Genomic DNA, 18,624 nt, shown 5'->3' on the forward strand with positions numbered 1-18,624 from the left:
TAGTATCATTGTAACCTTCACTCAAACTCTTCACATGAATGTGTGTACCCTTTTGAGATACCAATTTATGACAAGTAAGCGGCAATATTGTCTCAACGAGTTCCAATAGTGTTTTATTGTACCATACTTGCATCCTTATTTTGGTTAGTATTGCCCTCAAATGCACGTGTACATCTAGCCATTTTTTTCTTTTTTCTTTTCTAATGATCATATGTCGACGCACCTAGACATTATGGAAAGAAGATTCAAGACTATTTCTTTAGATGCCTCGAGTCCAAAATCATCGATTAACTTAGTAAGAAGCAATTCATAAACTTTTTAAAAAGGGTAGCATACTTTTACACCTTGAAAATATATGTTGGTAGACGTCTTCATCTTCTACAATCATGAAATTAATTTTAGGTAGGTGGCCGTCATGGAATTTGAAGGGAATGTTAATTTACTCTAGTTTCTTTGGACCAATGAGTCACTTGTACTAGTTGGCAAACCTAAATATATAGACAGGCAGACTCTCCGTCCTATGGCTTAGCTATGAAGTTTGGTTGATTTGACTATTCACGTCAGTTTTGAGTGATTGAGGCCACACACGTGTATGTTAGATGAGGTAATAATCACATGGTTGTATTATACACTTGTCTTTAACATAAAAAATAATGACTTTTTTTTTTCAATTTAAGGAATTTATATGCCAAATAAATAATAATGAAATATCTCTCTTTCTAATTATTTCTCATTTAATAAAATTATCCTAGTGATATTGAGAGAATGAGACATCCATTTGTTTTTTCCTTAAAAATCTGAATTATTGAGGAGAATTCATTGGAGTGTGGTCTTAAATTGATATTTCCACCACATAAATATTTATAATGATATATAACTTATATGAAATTGATTGAATTTAGGTATTATCCTGTTTTAGCCCACCTAGACATAAATTAACTATATATATATTTAGAATTATATGTTCAAATCTCCCTCTTGGTTTTAATTTGAATAATAACGTGGTTTATTTTATTTGAATAATAATATACTTTTATTTCTCATTGTTTAAAATTTTAATCTCAAAATAAAAATGAAAGTAGAATCATGTTTCAAACTAATTTTCATATTCTCAACCAATAACATATTTTTTTAAGAAATATAAGTACAACTACGATGCTTCATCTCGCTATCCAGTTTTTTCTACTATTTTTGTCACGTTGTACTAAATTAAACTTTTATTCATTCAGTAGACAAGTCATATTTTATTAACCATGTAAAATCAAATATTAAGGGATCAAATTTATAAGTTAATCCAGAAATATAATTTTAACAATATTACATCGTTACCAATAGATTCGAACCTTCTTCTTATTACTATTTTTCATTACAATGAAAAATGTGTGGAGTGATAAACATTCGACTTCATAAAAGATAATCATTACTTAGTTGTGTTGAATTAGCAATTGTTAACGTATAAAGAGAGGCATTAATCATTAATTACTGGTCGGGGGGAATTTATATTAAAAATATTTATTAATGCATTATTTTTCTAAAGTATATATTTTTTGCTCTTGAAAGAAAATAATTGATTGCAACCAAAAGAAAAAGAAAGGCAAAATTAATGACCACAAAAATTCTAAAGAAATTGTCCCGATTTCCCCTTCTTATCATCTCCACATTTTATGGATAGAGAGCTCCAAATCCCGACTTTCATTAGGTAGGAGAAAGCGCGAAAGCTCACTCTCCATCTATGGCGACCTGCACTTCCACTTCTCCTTCTTCCCTCATGCTCACTTCTGCTTCTTCTTCCGTACACCCCCAAGACCTCGCTTCCTCCATCGTCTCCTTCAAGGGGAAACCTCAATTTTCCACCATCAAAGCCTTCTCCTCCGCCCATTTCCTCTGCAGACCGAGGAGATCCACCGATTGGATCTTCCTTCATTTCCAGCGGCGAGCGAGGCACCATGTGATCGTCGCTGCTCTCGCTGCCGAGGCGGGCGTCGCGGAGGCGGAGGCGGAGGCGAAGGAGGAGGAGGGGCTTGACGGGGCGGCGGCTACCGTCGCTGCGCCTAAACCTAAGAAGGGGAAAGCCGCGTTGCCCCTTAAAAGAGACAGAGTATGTTCGAAATCTTGTAATGTTTTGATCTGGGTGTGAATTATAATTTGATTGCGGGTTGTGTTCTCTTTCGTTGCTTGGAGGATGTAACCACTCTGGATTGGTCTAACGGCCATGATACTCGTGAAAAAGTAAAAGAGTTCTAAGGGAATGAATTCAAATCACGGTGACATAACGAAATATTGTAGGATTAGGTAATGGTCTCGTAGGATTAGTCTGAGGTGTTTTAAAATGGTTGTGGTGGACTCTTGGGTGTTTAAACTTTACGAGTTTAAAGTTGGCCTCGTTTTTTGGTTGCTGCAGTCATCAAGGTCATTAGCCAAGTTCCCTTTTCTTTGTCTTTCTTTCCATGTGCTCATTTCATGATTGATGTCTGAATTCAGTTTGTTATGTGATATGTCAGAGGAGATCGAAGAGATTCTTGGAGATTCAAAAACTGAGGGAAAACAAGAAAGAGTATGACCTCAAGACAGCAATATCTCTGCTCAAGGAAATGGCTAGCACAAAGTTTGTAGAAACAGCCGAAGCCCATTTCCGGCTCAATATTGATCCCAAATACAATGATCAACAGCTGAGAGCAACCGTGAGTTTTTGTTTTATAAATCATGATTCCTTTATTGGTAAGGAGTTGTAAAGAATATTTATATCATGAGGTAATTTTTTTGAATGCATTGATGCAGGTAAATCTGCCTAAAGGGACTGGGCAGACTGTTAGAGTAGCTGTTCTTACTCAAGGTAGTTACTTTTAATGCTTGAGCAGCTTTCTCTTTCTCTTTAACTTAATACACAGTTAGCTTTAGTAGTGTTTCTTATGCAATGTTACTTATGTTTTTTAGAACAAAAATTTAGTAAAAATATGTTTGGGAAACTATTTTTTAAAAGCTTTTTTTTTCATATGTTTTCATGGATGACCCGATTTTTAGAATAAGTGAAGTTATTCTTCCTCTCAAAATAAGGAGTTTGTGAATAAGCCATCAGATCATAATGTTTTAAAATAGTTTTTACAATAGTTAGCTAATCAAGCCCAAACTATCTTGATTGCAAACAAGAAACTTTCTGGAGTTATCTTCGTGTTTAACTCTAAGCTAAGTTTGGGTAGTAGAGTTTTTACCATAATTTGAGGTTTCTACCGTGTAGTTGTTCTTAAGTGGTCCGTGGATGGGTGAAGTCCAGTCTCCTGGCACTTTGATTCCTGGTCAAACCAAACAGTAGGATTTTATGCATCTAGACTCCTTTTTCTCGAGTGGTTACTTTTTCAGAAATCTTTACTGTGAAGGTTGCAATTATAAAAAGTTGAAATAAATATACAGGTGAAAAATTCGATGAAGCCAAAAATGCTGGAGCAGATTTGGTTGGTGGGGAGGACTTGATAGAACAGATAAAAGGAGGATTTATGGATTTTGACAAATTGATTGCTTCCCCAGACATGATGCCTAAGGTGTTGCTCTGACTACATTACTTTAATCTTTCTTTCAATTATTTTTTGAGATTTTTATAATTTTTGCAATCGATAAGTCTTCCTAAACAAGTGAATTAGATGTTTAGAGAGTTAGAATTACACTGATGATCCTGTTTATGTAATGTAAAAAGAAAATGAGATACATGAACACCAACTAAACAGTTACACTGGGTCTTTTAATCCATTTTGGTCATAGATATAATTCCTAGATTTTGTTGATCAAAGTGCTTGCCTCATGCCTAAAGCCAAATTTAAATCATTCTCTGAAATTGATGAAGTCTCTTTGTATGCAAATGTTTTCTAGCCTTGTATAATTGTCATCGGAGTAAAATTTTGATTACCCGTATTACTATAATGGAATAATTGATTTCCATTTTCTAATCTTCTCTACTTGTTTCAGGTTGCGAGCCTCGGTAAGCTCCTGGGACCACGGGGACTCATGCCAAATCCAAAAGCCGGTACTGTAGCAACTAATTTACCTCAGGTATTTATAAACTTCTTTTGGTACCTGCAGTGCATCTAGTAAAAGAAATTCAAGACTTCATCTAACCCATGAACTAAGCTCAATTTCAGGCAATTGCAGAGTTCAAGCAGGGGAAAGTTGAATACAGAGCAGATAAAACCGGGATAGTTCACTTACCATTTGGAAAAGCCGACTTCAGTGAAGAAGACCTTCTCATAAACCTGCTTGCTGCCATAGTACGTCTTCCCTTCTTCTCTCCATAGCTGTTAGTCTCTAAAAACGCGTCTCGATAATTTTCCAATAAGTCATTTTCTGCTAACTCTGACAGAAATCAGTGGAAACCAATAAGCCATCAGGTGCAAAGGGTGTATACTGGAAAAGCACTCACATCTGCTCGTCGATGGGGCCTTCAATTCGGTTAAATATAAGGGAGATGCTTGACTTCAAGCTTCCCTCGAGTGCTTGACAAATGACAAACCTGTAAATTTCTCCTGTTTGTTAGAATCAGCCTCTCGGGGATCCACTGGAATATAATGCCCAAATGTGAGCAGCATTGGAAGGAAGATGATAGAAAACACTAGGATGAAGAATGAGGAGGAGACATCAGAGACTTATGATCACACAGAAACAAGCATACTCCATAGTCTTCTATACTGACTCAATCACTTTGTATTGCTCGTGTTAAGTTCTTATTGATCTAATACACTTTGATTGACCTCTTGGGTTTTCAGAGTAAAAAAGTTTAGATAAATGTGTACTGGAATGTATTGCCCAGTTGCTGCTCTTTTCCATGGGCCATTTTGGAAAGTGGTTGTTTTTTAGTTCTCTTGCATATTGAGTTCAGGAACCAAAATAAAATTGTGAAACTAACTTGAATAATGCCATTTACGATGGATTGATGGCAATTATTTTTTGAAATATTTTAAAAATACAAAGATCGAAATAGACATTTAAAAAATATAGGGTATAAAATAGAAAAAATGTAAAACACATGGACCAAAACGAAGTACCGACGGTATTTAAACTTTTAAGAAAACAATTTCAAATAAATATTTTTAGATGATTAACCTTGTAAGTTAGAAAATCTAATCTTGACTGGTTGAATGCACTCCTAGAGGGTTGATCTTGATGCTAAAATCTTAATGGACTTGATAGTTTTTTCCACAACCTGTCCTCAAAGGTTGTGAATGCTTCAATGACATCCGCACATTGACATCCCAATCTCTTAACAATCCTTCTATCCATTCGCTACAAGAAAAGAAAACTTTTGTGGTTATTTCCAAATGGGAAGCAAAAATATCTAAATCCCAAATATCCAAAAACTCCAGACTTTTATAACTCCTTTTTCCCATTTTTTCTTGTTGATCCCTCTCCCCACTCATGGCCACTGCCAGCAGCTTATGTTCATTGCCCACTCAATCCCCAACGCTCCCATCCATCTCTCTCTCCTCACTTCCATCGCTCAAAACCCATCTTCCCCCACAATCCCATTTCCTCTTTCCCCCTTTCTCCACCAAGTTAGGGTCAAATTTCGACTGGAATGAGACAATAGCCGTCCTGCCGCCGCAGGAGACGGCGGTTCTGGCGGTGGAGGCCGCGAGAGAGCATGTGCTGCCGGAACCCACTTGGGTCTCTGAAACTTGGAGCTGTGGAAAGCTTGAGAGAGTGGAGGAGAGCTGTGGGGATGATGGGTTTGTGGGTTGGAAGAAGAAGAGAAGGAAAAGGAGGAAAGAGGTGGGGGAGAAAGCTGAGGAAGGTGGGGTTGCCTTGTCTAGTGGCCCCTTGAGGCCTGGATATTTGACCCCAAAAGAAGAAGCAGAGCTTTGTCTGTGTCTCAAGGTTGGTTTTAGTAAGATTTAATGTGGTTTTTTGTCCTTGTCTGTGCCACCATTTTAGTCTTTTGGGAGCTTACTTGAAGAGATGACATATATTTGTGTGTATATTTTTGAGACCGTGAGTATCTGGATCAGTTTATGCACACTTCGATTAATCTTAATAGATGCTGCAATAAAAAAATTAGTAGAATTTTAGAATTTTAGATGGGTGGCATGCACTTCGACTAATCTTAGGAGACAATTAATTATCATAACCTGCCACGAAAGAACCAGTAGAATTTTAAAATTTAGATAGGTGGCAACGAATTTAAACTCATAGCTGTATCTAGACTAACTCTATGTATACTTCAACTAATCTTAGAACCATTGGATGCCCAGTAATGAAAGAACTAGTAAAATCTTAAAATTTTAGGTAGGTGGCAACAAATAAACCCATAGCTTTTTTTGTTTGAAAGAAACAATTTCATTGATGTATGAAATTGACCCATAGCTTTAAACTCTACTTTTTTAACTTGTTAGTGGTCATTGTTTGCTTGTATATATTTCTCTTTAAACCCATAGCTTTAGACAGAATTATTTCATTATATTATGATTTTCACTTGGTTTTAAAACTAGGACTTAAAATATATGTTTTGTTCTTCAATTTTTTAGTGTTTAGAGCATATTGTATTTAATAGAATCTGATGACAAACTAAATGCATGTGGCTTAGTATAGAACAAAGTCTATAGGATGTCCACATGAGATTTCTTGATAGTGTAATATAGAAATCTAGCAGCAAGGATCAAAGTGAAAATTTATATAAAGGTGAGAGGCCAACAACAAAATGTTTGACAATACAAGGATGAGAATGAAAGAAGTATAAAAATTTAGGACTAAAGTAGAATTCAAACCTTTGTATTAATACACTTCAAATCATGTAAAATTGTTTGCCATTTTGATACATGATGGTAAGCTTTTGCACATTATTTACACTTCACAGGAGGCAGCACAGCTTGAAAAGGCAAAAACTAGAATCATGGAAACTCAAGAGCATGAACCTACAAATAAGCAATTGGCCATTGCCACGGGCACCAATTTAAGGTGTATAGATAGGATTCTTTGTAGAGCAAAAGAATCAAGGGATCGGCTCATTCAATGCTATAGCAAACTAGTCGTCTCGATTGCTGCTCCATATCAAGGCAAAGGATTAAGCCTTCAAGATCTCACTCAGGTAGGTTGTTGCACATATAACCTCTTTTGGATTGTTTTTATTCTTTATTTTTTTTTGCAGTTTACTAATAGGATCCGATTACAAGAAAATGACAATGTAACTATATCACAATTATCAAAGAGAGATTACAATATCAATAGCCTTTCGAGAGGGCTATCTCTCTCCCAAGACTCTTACTAGACTATTCCTGAAAACTATCCTCCCTTCCTCTCTCTAATTCCTCTATTTATAACGGCCACTTCAACCCTAATTAATTATCATACTGTCTGCAACTAATATACTAATAATATTTCCAACACATTTTACCCTCACATTTACTTAAAATGTTTGTTTGTTTTGTAGGAAGGAAACATTGGTCTTCTTATAGGGGCGGAAAGGTTTGAACCAAATAGAGGACATAAGTTATCGACTTATGCTTATTGGTGGATAAGACAAGCTATAATTCGAGCCTTAGATAACAAGTCGAGACTTGTTAGATTGCCGGTAAGATACTGTATAAATTCCTCATTTTCACAATTAGATCATCATACAGAAGATATTAGAGAAGTTTCAAATGATAGTTGAATCTTGCTCCATTAGAAGGAGCTCGTCTGTAGGCTTGTAGCCAACAAAATCAAAACTAAGTCAAAGTTATGACAAGAAACGTATAAAGTAACCACCAAGAATAAGACATACCAAGGTAATAAGGAAGAACTTTTAGTTCGAAACCTGATTTTGTTCGTGTAAGTTTGCTTTCTATTTAGGATATTAATTGTTGTATCACCTTTTCACAAAAAATGGAAAAATAAATCTGTATAAAAGTTTCTTTTTTCGTTTCTATTTCCACAAAGTTTTGTTAGCTAAAGATTTTGAGTTGTGGAAGGTGAGCTGGTAATTAGTGAATGCTCGGTTAGCTCGCTGTGTGCAGGGTCACATGGGCCAGATGGTAGCAAGAATAGCAGAAGCAAATAATCATCTTGGCATTAAGTTATCACGACTGCCCACCCACAAGGAAATTGCCGAGTCGCTCAACGTTCGTGTTTCAACGGTAAAATTGGTGACAGAAAGGAGTAAGCGCCCGATTTCGCTCAATCAACCAGTAACTGATCGAGGTTGCTTAACCCTGCAGGTACTTCTTACCAAAGTCAAACTTAGTCTTTTGCCAAAGGGGATACGCCCTTTTTCATGCTTCTTGCCACTATTCTACAATAATTTACAACATTTCACTCATGATCCTCTATAATTGAAGTAATGCCAAAGTTTTTCTTTTTTTGGGGCGCTCTCAATCGGAGGTTGACTCCTCAAAGGGGTCGCATATCAACTAGTTATTTTTTCAGTTAGATTAACTCTTAGGATTTGCTTATTCTGGGATGACGAAGAATAATGGAGTTTTGCTTAGAAGAAGTCCAATCATTCTCTCCTGTTCTAGTAAACAAATGCCAGTGTCTGAGTCATTTTATGCAACATCGACTAATTTCACACGACAGGTACTTGACTTTTACAATATTTTACATCATAAAGCTCAAAGTATAATCCGTCCTAGATACATAGCCACCAATACCATGGTTCAAACCACCTACGAGTTTTTGTTTCAGTGATAGTTATGGCATATTGAAATTCTCTCTTTCTCAATGTTTTGCCAGGAGATCATGCCAGGGCCAGACAATTTGACACCAGAGAATATGGTAATGAGAAAACTGATGAAGCAAGAACTGAGGAGGCTTCTTAATACTCTTAGCAAAAGAGAAGCTCACATAATGAGATTGTACTTTGGCCTTAATGGAGAGATTCCACAGTCTTTTGAGGAGATTGGAAAGTCAATGAACCTCTCGAGGGAGACGGTTCGGCGAGTCAATATCGCTGCATTGTCAAAACTAAAGAAAACTGACATTCTAGACTATCTTAAAGATTATGTAGTGTAGATATTTGAAACTATCATGAAAAGTTACAAGAAAAGCTAAAGATAGACTGGATGAACTATTGGAAGGATTTGTACAGTGTTGTCAAATTCAATTGTATGCTATCTTTGAATCCCTCTTTGGTGCAGCAAAAGGAGTTATATAAATGGTTGCAACCAAATTGGAATTGGTTTGGTCGATGTATATAGAAGTTCAATTGATCGATCAAAGAGTTGATTCTTTTGTATGAAAAATTGACCTGTTGGTTGGTTGGTCAATATAATAAATAAGAAAACGTATCGATTGATGATTGCATTACGCATTTTTAGTGTTTTGTGATTTTTCAAATACGATATGGACAACATGTAAAAATATTTTATGGAAGTTAGAAATGTTGATCCTAGGCACCTACTTGAGCATAGCTCAATGGACTAAAGCATAAAGCATATGTTCTCAAACTTTGATCGGAAGTTTGCATTTTTACTTCTGCATGTTGAACTTAAGATAGGCCTTAACATTTTAATATATAATTAACTTATCGATATCATCATTCGATTTTAATACATGGATCTTTCTAACTTAAAGAATTGATAGTTTCTTTTTTTTTTCTAACCGAGAATTGATAGTTTCTTAATCCTAGACTATAAACAAGTATGGACAATCGTGCTAAGATATCTTATATCTTTATCTAGTTGATGATAGATGTAGGATGTAACATTTTAATATATAATTAACTCATCGATATCGTCATTCGATTTTAATATATTGATCTGTCTAACTTAAACAATGGATAGTTTCTTAATCCTAGACTATAAACAAGCTAAGTTTGGACAATCGCCTTAAGATATCTTATATCTTTGTCTAATTGCTTATATATTTATCTAGTTGATGATAGATGAAAGTGAGGATGGTTATACTTATAGTCAACCTTTTCATTTATATACTTTAGGTGAATTCCATTCATTTAGGTGAACTTCATTGTTGTCGAGAATTATGTTAAATGAAATAGCCTCCATGTTTTGGTAGTATGAACATAGTTTACGGTTAAAGCATTATCTATCTATTTTAAAGGTAAAAGGTCAAATAGTCTAATCTACACATTGTTAAAAAAACGTAGTTCATTAGCAAATCTTTACTTTGTGATTCAACATAACTTACAAAAGCATTTTAGATGAAGTCAACAAGAAGTTCACTTTAACAAATGATTAACTCATAAATATGAGCAATCATGATTAGACCATTGGAACTATATTTACAATAACATTGAACCACAAGTATATACCTTGCAATTATCCCTAAAAGAAACTGCAATATTTTCTTCTACCAGGAGATTTGGGACAGGAAATAGCATTCAGCTCTTACACAGACATTACAGGAAATAAGAGCATCCAAAACCAAACAAATAAAGGCTTCATATGATAAATTCCAAAGCTCCATCAATATGCTCTTCCTTGGAATACAGACTTTGTATTCCTATTCTGGCCTGTGTAGATTATGGAGGATGTATAAAGAAGCAGACGACAGGAAAATGCAGACGGAATAACTCAGTAGATCGAGACCAGTGGCTATTGTTACCATCTTGCTTCTCTCGAACATTTTTACTAAAAGAATCATGACAATAACATGTCCTACTTTCGTCTTCAATTCATCAAGAGAGCTGATTTTCATCCATTTTGGTCTCTCCTGCAACCAATAACACCAGAACTTCAATGCCTTCTAGTGGGGAGAGAGAAAAACAAATGTACAAGTAGAGAAATTGAACCCAAAAAAACAAAATAAAAAACGTAGCAATTAGGCTCACATTCATTCTCTGTTCCAAAAGTTTCAAGCCAATACCAATACCAAGATTTTCATCCTCACTAAATAGTGTACAACCAATAATCTCCGTGGACCATTAGAGATTTTATCAAGTTCACTGAGAATTCTCAATTTTCATTCGGTAAGTGACTTGAATATATATAAAAGATTAGTATACCTTAACCTATACATAAGCATCTTGAGTTCGAATCTAATTGATATTAATAGTTTACATGTTAGCAATTCATGAATCAAATTAATATCTAAACCCAACCTGGAAGAGAATGTTAAGAATAAATACATATATATAAAAGATTAAATATACTCTAACATATCAATTCTAAGGATCCAGTGATGATTTAATACTCATCCAGAAGGAAATATAGTGCTGGTGAATGCATACTTGAGGACGTTATTGATTTTCTTAAAAGTAACAAGTTTTTAACCTACCTTCAAAGCAAACATTCCAAACAGCGAGGATCCTTTCAGGGCACGATCAACAAGGGGAGGTGCATCAGGAGACACATTACTGATGAACAATCCATATAGGCCCATCCCAAAGATTAACATGACAGTTCCAGCAAGATATACATCTGCATGTGGTAATAATTGATTATCGTTTTATGAACAAGAGATGCCTATGGGTTTGTTCAAGTGACACTAACAACGTAATTTAACACAAGGAGGAAGACAAAAATCGTGCTTTTAAATGAAGTTAGCACCTTTATACTTCCAGCTTGAAAAAGAAATATAGTAGAGAGAATATCCAAGGATCTTACCAATTGCTTCAACTAGTCGCAGAACCATTTGTCCGGTGTGAATCCCTTTGACACAGCTGGACCAGTAAACTTTATATGCATCACAAATATAAACGCAGCCCTTCAGACAAGCTAACAGCAGTCAAACTACACGTCCAATTGTGGTATCATAGATAAAACATATAATCTTCAATAGAAAAACCAAAATGATCTTATATAACACTTATGACCCCCACTAAGTGAAATTTCTACATGATTTATCTACAATATGTCCAAAACAAACAGCATGCAAAAGGAATTTAGTTGCATAGTGAAACAGTTTTATCTATGTATAGAATTCAATGACTTCTGTAGCAATTTCTTGCAAGAATTAGTTGTATGTAAGGAGAAAGTACATTGAGAAAGCACAGGAATGAACCGGCCAGTGAACCTCCAACAGCAAGCAGTGCCAAGAAACGGAAGTCAAAAATAGCCTGTTAACATCAGATAAGACAGATACAGTCGTTAGCCCAGCAAAGAGTTGAAAAATCAGACTCGAAAAAGTACTAAAAAAAAATTAACACAAACTCGGCATCATAATACTAGTTCATTCCCATCAAAGTTACAATAAAGAAATCATGCTCGCATAAAAGCCCATCAATTCTGGAATTAGTCAATCAAATTGAATAAGTTCAATTGGGACATACACATAATTAAGTCATAGTAGCAAAAAGTGACCCAATAAAATACGATTTCCGTTTCAAAGTATTCATGGATTGATTTACAGTCAGGAAAAGGTTACCAACATGAAGGGTAGAATTTAAAAACCAAATTGAATAAAAAGAACAATCACCCTCTCGATCGAGGATTCAGTGGATTGCATAAACCCAAGAATCGAGTGAAAAGCACCACCACCGCCACTGGGGTTGGCGAAGGCGTAGTTGAAGTTCGAGTCCGCCGCTCTGGAGGGTTCAACCAAGGGAGCGGAAGTTCCATTAGAGGAAACCACGTTATCAGTGGGCGATGACGCTTTGGCGGATTTAGATTCGGAAGATGAAGAGCTCAAAGAAGCACAAGGATAGGGAAGTCGACGGCCCACTGGGCGGTGGAACCCCAAGGAGACAGCGAATGGAGCCGTGGAGATGGCAGAAAGCGCCATTGGAGAGATGGAGAAAGAGAAATGGGGGCCAGGATATTTATTTGGAAGGCAAACAAATGGGGAATGGAGATATTTTGATTGATCTTCATCATCTTCAACTTGAGAGTTGAAACCGACATTTTTGTGCTTTTTCAGCTTTCTCTCGCTGAGCTCTGAGCCTCTGATGGAACTTGATTTACCGCCACAAATTCTTCCCTCCCTTCTCACTACCCTTTTCTTTTTCTTGATTATTTTCGTCCGTAAACTTTCAATAAAAACTCTAAAAATATTTTCTTTTCCTGATTTAAAATCAGGATCTTTTGGTCGGAAATCACGACGTAGACATTACCCACAGTTAGTGAAATTTCTTAAAAAATTGTAGAGAACTATTTCCTATTTAAATACTTTTTTAAAAATTTCCTAATTAAAGGTTAATTCTCTACAAATATATCTTCATTTAAATGGTTAAATTTCCACCATAAATCTCCATTTTAAATGAAAAGTTCTTAAATTCCATAAGAAATTACAACAACAAATTCTAAAATTTAAATTTTACAATTCAAATTGTCAATAAAAATAAATCTCAAAATTTAAACATCACAGTAAATTTCATATACAAATATTTAGGTTTAGGATCATTTTAAATATGTATATATAATAATGATAATAAATAAATAAATGGGACGAAGGCAGGGAATGGAGATGGAAAACATACTTCTCATCCTCATTCCCGTTTAAGTCACATGGAAATTTCACTCCCTATCCTCGCCCCTTAGGGTGCTTAAATGGAGATTGGGTCTTGTAGAGAAAAGTAACACCCTACTACCAACCTCAATCTATATAGTTATGATATAATGACCAACACACGAACTAGTTTAGCCGTAATGACACCTATCTTTGACTAAGAAGTCATGAAATTCATCACCCTATTTGTTGTACTAAAAATAATGATAATAAATAAATAACTCAACTTTATACGTAGAAAATTAATTTTTTTTCCCTCTAAATAGTTGGGTGAGTTTTTTTCTCTCTTGAATGATAAAATTATGATTTAAATTTCTCATCAACTTTCAAAATATATATTTTAGTTATTAAATTAGAAAAAATAAACATTCTACCATCAATTATTCAACATATATCTAATTTAACATTGATTGGTACTCACTAGAGTCACATAGATTTTATATATTTATTTATTATTTTTTTAGTTCGACATTGAATTATCCACCTTAAGAACAATAATGAATATTTTATCTACTAAATTTTATTCAAATGGACGAAATTGAGTAAAAAAATGAGTACACATTATCAGGTGATACAACAATAATAAAAAGATACAATTTTTTTTAATGAATTCATGTCGATTGAAATAGAAATTTTGAATATTAAAACCTAGAATGAGATCGTATGCCTTTCGGAAGATAATTGAAATAATTCTTTTAACATATGCCTCAATAATTCCATGTCTTTCACATGCTAAGGGTTTTGTTTTACCTTTTGTGGGTGGGACTTGGGAGATGGAATTGATAGCTTGAGGTTCGGCTTTTTTTATGCAACCCATGTGAAGCATGTGTGCAAACAATTATTAGGTTAGCTTATAAAGCTAATATCTAAATTTTGATTAACGTACCTGTTTAGTCCTTTGACTTTAAAATATACTTCTATACTGTCGAATCGAGCATAACTCTTCAGTGATTGACATATACCTCCAACCAAGAGGTTGTGAGTTCGAACCCCCTCCCCAACATGTTATACTAAAAAAAATATATATGTATACTTCTATACTTTCATCATCATTATTAACTAAATGATAATATGATATGGATATATCTATTACACGACTGCGCTAATTTTGTAAAAATATAAGAGAATCATCTTTGTTTATAAGTCCATTGCTAACCTAGACAATATAATTATGCACAAAAGTCAAGATGAGAATCATCTTCTCTCTCAAAATTATCAATCAACGAGCAAGTTCCTAAGTCATGCCTGAGAAAACAAAGGAATTTTTAAAAGACTTTGAATACCATTGATCTGGAAGAGTTTTAATAATTTTAAAAACCCTAAACTTCCGGCCTTTTTGTTATGGTTCTAGCCACCTTGTTCAACACTCTTTATTTAAATATACCTCAATATCTACTTCTGGTATGTTCTTATTTTATATGAGACAAATCAAATTTGACTTCATATGAAGGATCATAAAATGAAATTACGTTGTTCGTCAAGAACAATCTTAACAAGAGCAAGTGCAGCAAGTGTGGTAACGAAACTGATTACAAAAGAGAGTAAAACGACCACTTTAAAGTTGCCTTTTTGGAAGATCTGTTTGAAATCCGAAAATTTCTTGGCAACGTTCGGACACCTATGTCAATGGAGAAAATCCCAGTTCTTCAGTTAGCTTTTCCAGCTCTCTTATTACTCGCCACTGAACTTCTCTGTAACATTAGTGGGAAGTCCGTGGGGTGTCTCGAATCTGATCGAGAAGCTTTGATTTCATTCAAACAGGGCCTTAACGATCCTGACAATCGACTCGCATCATGGAAAGGGGTGAACTGTTGCCAATGGCGCGGGGTGGGGTGTGATAATGCAACTGGAGCTGTTACTGCAATTGATCTTCGTAACCCACACCCTTTGGGCGATCATGGGTTCTGGAATCTTAGTGGAGAGATAAGTCCCTCACTGACAAAACTCAAGTCCTTGAGATATTTGGATTTGAGTTTCAACACATTCAATGATGTCCCAGTTCCTGATTTCTTTGGCTCTCTGAAGAAGTTGCAGTATTTGAACTTATCAAATGCTGGCTTTGGTGATATAATTCCTCCTAGTTTGGGTAACATATCTACCTTGCAATATCTTGATATGAAGAATTTGGATGTAGTAGTTGATAATCTTGAATGGGTTACTGCACTTGTGTCTTTGAAGTATCTTGCAATGAACAGCATAGACCTTTCAACAGTGAGATCAGACTGGCTTAAGATATTGAGCGAGCTTAGAAATTTAACTGAGTTGCATATGAGTTATTGTGGGTTATCTGGTGCTATTTCATCTCCCATGACAGTCAATTTCACTTCTCTTTCTGTCATAGATCTATCTGGAAACAGAATCCATTCTCAAATACCTAATTGGCTTGTGAACATTAGTAGCCTGACCTCCATCAGTATGAGTTACTGTCATTTGTATGGTATAATTCCCCTCGGGCTTGGTGATCTACCGAATTTACGCTTGTTGGACCTATCGGAGAACGGGAATCTCTCGGCGAGTTGCTCTCAGTTATTTCAAAGAGGATGGCATAGGGTGGAAGTACTTATACTAGCTAACAACAGAATTCACGGAAAGCTTCCATCTTCCATGGGAAACATGACTTCTCTTGCTTACTTTGATCTTTTTTTGAATAACGTCGAAGGAGGGATTCCGAGCTCCATCGGTAGACTTTGCGACCTAACCTTTTTCCGGTTAATGGGGAATAACTTGAATGGGAGATTACCTGAGTCTCTTGAAGGAACTGAAAACTGTTATCCTTCATTACGTCCACTGTTTAACCTGGAGTACCTATATTTGTCCCACAACAAATTGGTTGGTGGATTGCCTGAGTGGATAGGTCAACTTGAAAATCTAATTGAACTAAGTTTGGATTATAACTCTCTTCAAGGCCCCATTCTCGCTTTCAGGTCCCTTAAGAAGCTATCTACATTGGGACTAGCAGGAAATGAGCTGAATGGGACTCTCCCTGAGAGTATACGACAGCTTTCTGAGTTGTCTATTTTGGATGTTTCAAACAATCAATTGACGGGTACAATCTCTGAAGCACATTTCTCAAATCTAAGCAAGCTGAAAATCTTACATCTATCGTCAAATTCTTTGAGACTAAACGTCAGTTCCGACTGGGTTCCTCCATTTCAAGTCGGAAATCTCGACATGGGTTCGTGCTACTTGGGTCCTTCATTTCCACTTTGGCTCAAATCACAAAGTAAAGTGCGGTTCTTAGACTTCTCAAATGCCAGCATCTCAGGTCCTATTCCGGACTGGTTTTGGAAAATTTCAGGGAATCTAGCTCTTCTAAACTTCTCTTGCAACCAGTTAGAGGGACGACTACCTAATCCGCTAAAAGTAGCTCCCTTTGCAGATGTTGATTTAAGCTCCAATCTCCTTGAAGGACCTATTCCCCTTTCAATCTCTGAGATTGTTTCGCTGGAACTTTCAAATAACACATTCTCAGGTCCTATACCGAAGAATATAGGCATGACGATGCCGAACCTTATATTTTTGTCTCTAGCCAATAACCGAATAACAGGTGAAATACCAGACACTATAGGGGAACTGGAAATTCTTCAAGTCATTAATCTATCAGGGAATAACTTGACTGGTGAAATTCCTTCAACTATTGGGAATTGTTCGTTGTTGAAGGCAATCGACCTCGAAAATAATTATTTAGTAGGTCAAATTCCAGACACATTGGGTCAGTTAGATCAGCTTCAGACTCTTCATCTAAATGAAAATAGGCTCACTGGAAAGCTCCCACCATCTTTCCAAAATCTCTCAAGTTTGGAAACTCTAAATCTTGGGAATAATGGTCTTGTGGGTAGTATTCCTCCTTGGATTGGAACTAGTTTTCCAAATATCAGAATTCTTAGCTTGAGGTCAAATGCATTTTCTGGAGCAATTCCTGCACTTTCGAATCTAGGCTCATTGCAAGTCTTGGACCTGGCACAAAATAAGTTGAATGGCTCCATTTCGATTGGTTTTGGCAATCTCAAAGCTATGATCCAACCCCAGAAAACAAACCACTATCTATTCTATGGGAAGTACAGAGGCATCTACTACAAAGAAAATTATGTCTTGAATACAAAAAGCAAATTATTGAGATACACTAAGACCCTTTCCCTGGTAACTAGCATTGATCTCTCCAGAAACGAACTATATGGAGATTTTCCCCATGATATAACAGAGTTAGCTGGGTTAATTATCTTGAACTTGTCTACAAACCATATAAGTGGTCAGATTCCAGATAACATTTCAAACCTGATAGAATTATCATCTCTCGATCTCTCAAACAACAGACTATCTGGTCCCATTCCTCCAAGCTCAACTAAATTGACATCATTGAGTTATTTGAATTTGTCAAACAATAACTTGTCAGGAAAGATACCTGTTGGAGCTCAATTTGAAACTTTTCCTGTTTCATCTTTTGCTGGAAATCTCGGTCTCTGTGGAGACCCTCTTCCTGTAATGTGTCAAGACACTGAAAGAAGAGCAGATGGAGGGGGGAGAAAAGAAGATGAAAGCAAAAATGAAGTGATTGATAATTGGTTTTACCTGAGTCTTGGGGTTGGATTTGCAGCTGGGCTGTTAATTCCTTTCTGCATTTTTGCAGCCAAAAGATCTTGGTCGAATGCTTATTTCCAGTTGGTCGACAAAGTTGTGGACAAGGTTTCTCCATCTTGACGTGGAAGAACTATAGACTCTTAATGTAGGAATAATTGAACTACAAAAATTTCTTCTCCTTTTTGTTTTTGTGTAAGAAACAATTTCATTGATGTATGAAATTACAAAAGCCTCAAATTGAGGGATTACATAAAGCACTCCCAATTTGCTAAGAGGGAAGTGTAGCAATAGTAATGAAACATAGGGTAGGATTTACACCAAGTAATGACTGTGAATACTATAGCTTCAAAAAAGATATCAAAGGGGAGAGTTTTGTCTGTGAAGATACGTGGATTTCGTTCTCTCCAAAGGTTCCAAAGAAAAGCTCTCATGAAGTTTTGCCAAAGAATTGCCTTTTCCTTTTTGAAGGGGTGTCCTGTAAGGGTAACTTCGAGAAGGAGGGGAGGATTTAAATTTCTTCTCCTTGATTTCTTTTTTTCTTCTCCCCTTTTTCTTCGTCACTTAATGTTGTGATTTAGTATAATGGATTTAAATTTCATTACTCTAGTTACACCAGTCTTTCGTCTTCTCATACAGCATGTTCGAATCAATTTCATTTCTTTCTTAGATTTCCATCCTTCAGTACAA

General features: G+C 35.7%; 4 protein-coding genes across 6 annotated transcripts; 3 read left to right on the plus strand and 1 right to left on the minus strand.

Annotated features, from left to right (window-relative positions):
- The first annotated feature begins 1,639 nt into the window (after positions 1-1,639).
- Positions 1,640-4,852, plus strand: LOC111020374 (large ribosomal subunit protein uL1c-like). The gene is made up of 7 exons (XM_022297026.2): positions 1,640-2,098; positions 2,502-2,681; positions 2,779-2,833; positions 3,409-3,536; positions 3,958-4,041; positions 4,131-4,256; positions 4,349-4,852. The coding sequence occupies exons 1-7, from the start codon at positions 1,733-1,735 to the stop codon at positions 4,484-4,486; spliced, it is 1,077 nt and encodes a 358-aa protein (XP_022152718.2). The 5' UTR covers positions 1,640-1,732; the 3' UTR covers positions 4,487-4,852.
- Positions 4,853-5,282: 430 nt separating this feature from the next.
- On the plus strand, positions 5,283-9,265 carry SIG4 (sigma factor 4). 3 transcript variants are annotated; one of them, XM_088127782.1, is made up of 6 exons: positions 5,283-5,859; positions 6,836-7,066; positions 7,409-7,549; positions 7,974-8,174; positions 8,425-8,532; positions 8,689-9,265. In XM_088127782.1, the coding sequence occupies exons 1-6, from the start codon at positions 5,401-5,403 to the stop codon at positions 8,965-8,967; spliced, it is 1,419 nt and encodes a 472-aa protein (XP_087983908.1). In that variant the 5' UTR covers positions 5,283-5,400; the 3' UTR covers positions 8,968-9,265. The 3 variants fall into 3 exon arrangements, 2 of the variants coding, with proteins under 2 accessions (XP_087983908.1, XP_022152696.1); XR_002602659.2 differs by having other exon boundaries at positions 5,285-5,859; positions 7,974-8,532; positions 8,689-8,730; XM_022297004.2 differs by lacking the exon at positions 8,425-8,532 and having other exon boundaries at positions 5,290-5,859.
- An 871-nt stretch (positions 9,266-10,136) lies between these two features.
- On the minus strand, positions 10,137-12,795 carry LOC111020358 (uncharacterized). The gene is made up of 5 exons (XM_022297010.2): positions 12,331-12,795; positions 11,894-11,971; positions 11,520-11,619; positions 11,191-11,333; positions 10,137-10,626 (listed from the first exon to the last, which is right to left on the minus strand). Exons 1-5 carry the CDS (start codon positions 12,634-12,636, stop codon positions 10,417-10,419), a joined length of 837 nt encoding a protein of 278 aa, XP_022152702.1. The 5' UTR covers positions 12,637-12,795; the 3' UTR covers positions 10,137-10,416.
- A 1,149-nt stretch (positions 12,796-13,944) lies between these two features.
- On the plus strand, positions 13,945-18,599 carry LOC111020359 (receptor-like protein EIX2). Its single transcript, XM_022297011.2, has one exon. It carries the CDS (start codon positions 14,980-14,982, stop codon positions 18,055-18,057), a length of 3,078 nt encoding a protein of 1,025 aa, XP_022152703.1. The 5' UTR covers positions 13,945-14,979; the 3' UTR covers positions 18,058-18,599.
- The last annotated feature ends 25 nt before the right edge of the window (positions 18,600-18,624 follow it).

This window comes from Momordica charantia (genome assembly GCF_013281855.1).
Source record: "Momordica charantia cultivar OHB3-1 chromosome 8 unlocalized genomic scaffold, Mcharantia_2.0 BLBB01000008.1, whole genome shotgun sequence".
NCBI lineage: Eukaryota > Viridiplantae > Streptophyta > Magnoliopsida > Cucurbitales > Cucurbitaceae > Momordica > Momordica charantia.

Excerpts from the sequence above, each read along its gene's own strand:
- LOC111020374 (XM_022297026.2), top strand. The coding sequence starts at position 1,733 with ATGGCGACCTGCACTTCCACTTCTCCTTCTTCCCTCATGCTCACTTCT. Across the intron at positions 2,834-3,408 it reads AGTAGCTGTTCTTACTCAAG|GTGAAAAATTCGATGAAGCC; the intron begins GTAGTTACTTTT and ends ATAAATATACAG. Across the intron at positions 4,257-4,348 it reads TAAACCTGCTTGCTGCCATA|AAATCAGTGGAAACCAATAA; the intron begins GTACGTCTTCCC and ends TAACTCTGACAG.
- LOC111020359 (XM_022297011.2), top strand. The coding sequence starts at position 14,980 with ATGTCAATGGAGAAAATCCCAGTTCTTCAGTTAGCTTTTCCAGCTCTC.
- SIG4 (XM_088127782.1), top strand. The coding sequence starts at position 5,401 with ATGGCCACTGCCAGCAGCTTATGTTCATTGCCCACTCAATCCCCAACG. Across the intron at positions 7,550-7,973 it reads CGAGACTTGTTAGATTGCCG|GGTCACATGGGCCAGATGGT; the intron begins GTAAGATACTGT and ends CGCTGTGTGCAG. Across the intron at positions 8,175-8,424 it reads GAGGTTGCTTAACCCTGCAG|AATAATGGAGTTTTGCTTAG; the intron begins GTACTTCTTACC and ends GGGATGACGAAG.
- LOC111020358 (XM_022297010.2), bottom strand. The coding sequence starts at position 12,636 with ATGGCGCTTTCTGCCATCTCCACGGCTCCATTCGCTGTCTCCTTGGGG. Across the intron at positions 11,972-12,330 it reads CTGAATCCTCGATCGAGAGG|GCTATTTTTGACTTCCGTTT; the intron begins GTGATTGTTCTT and ends TGATGTTAACAG. Across the intron at positions 10,627-11,190 it reads TTGGAATGTTTGCTTTGAAG|GAGAGACCAAAATGGATGAA; the intron begins GTAGGTTAAAAA and ends TATTGGTTGCAG.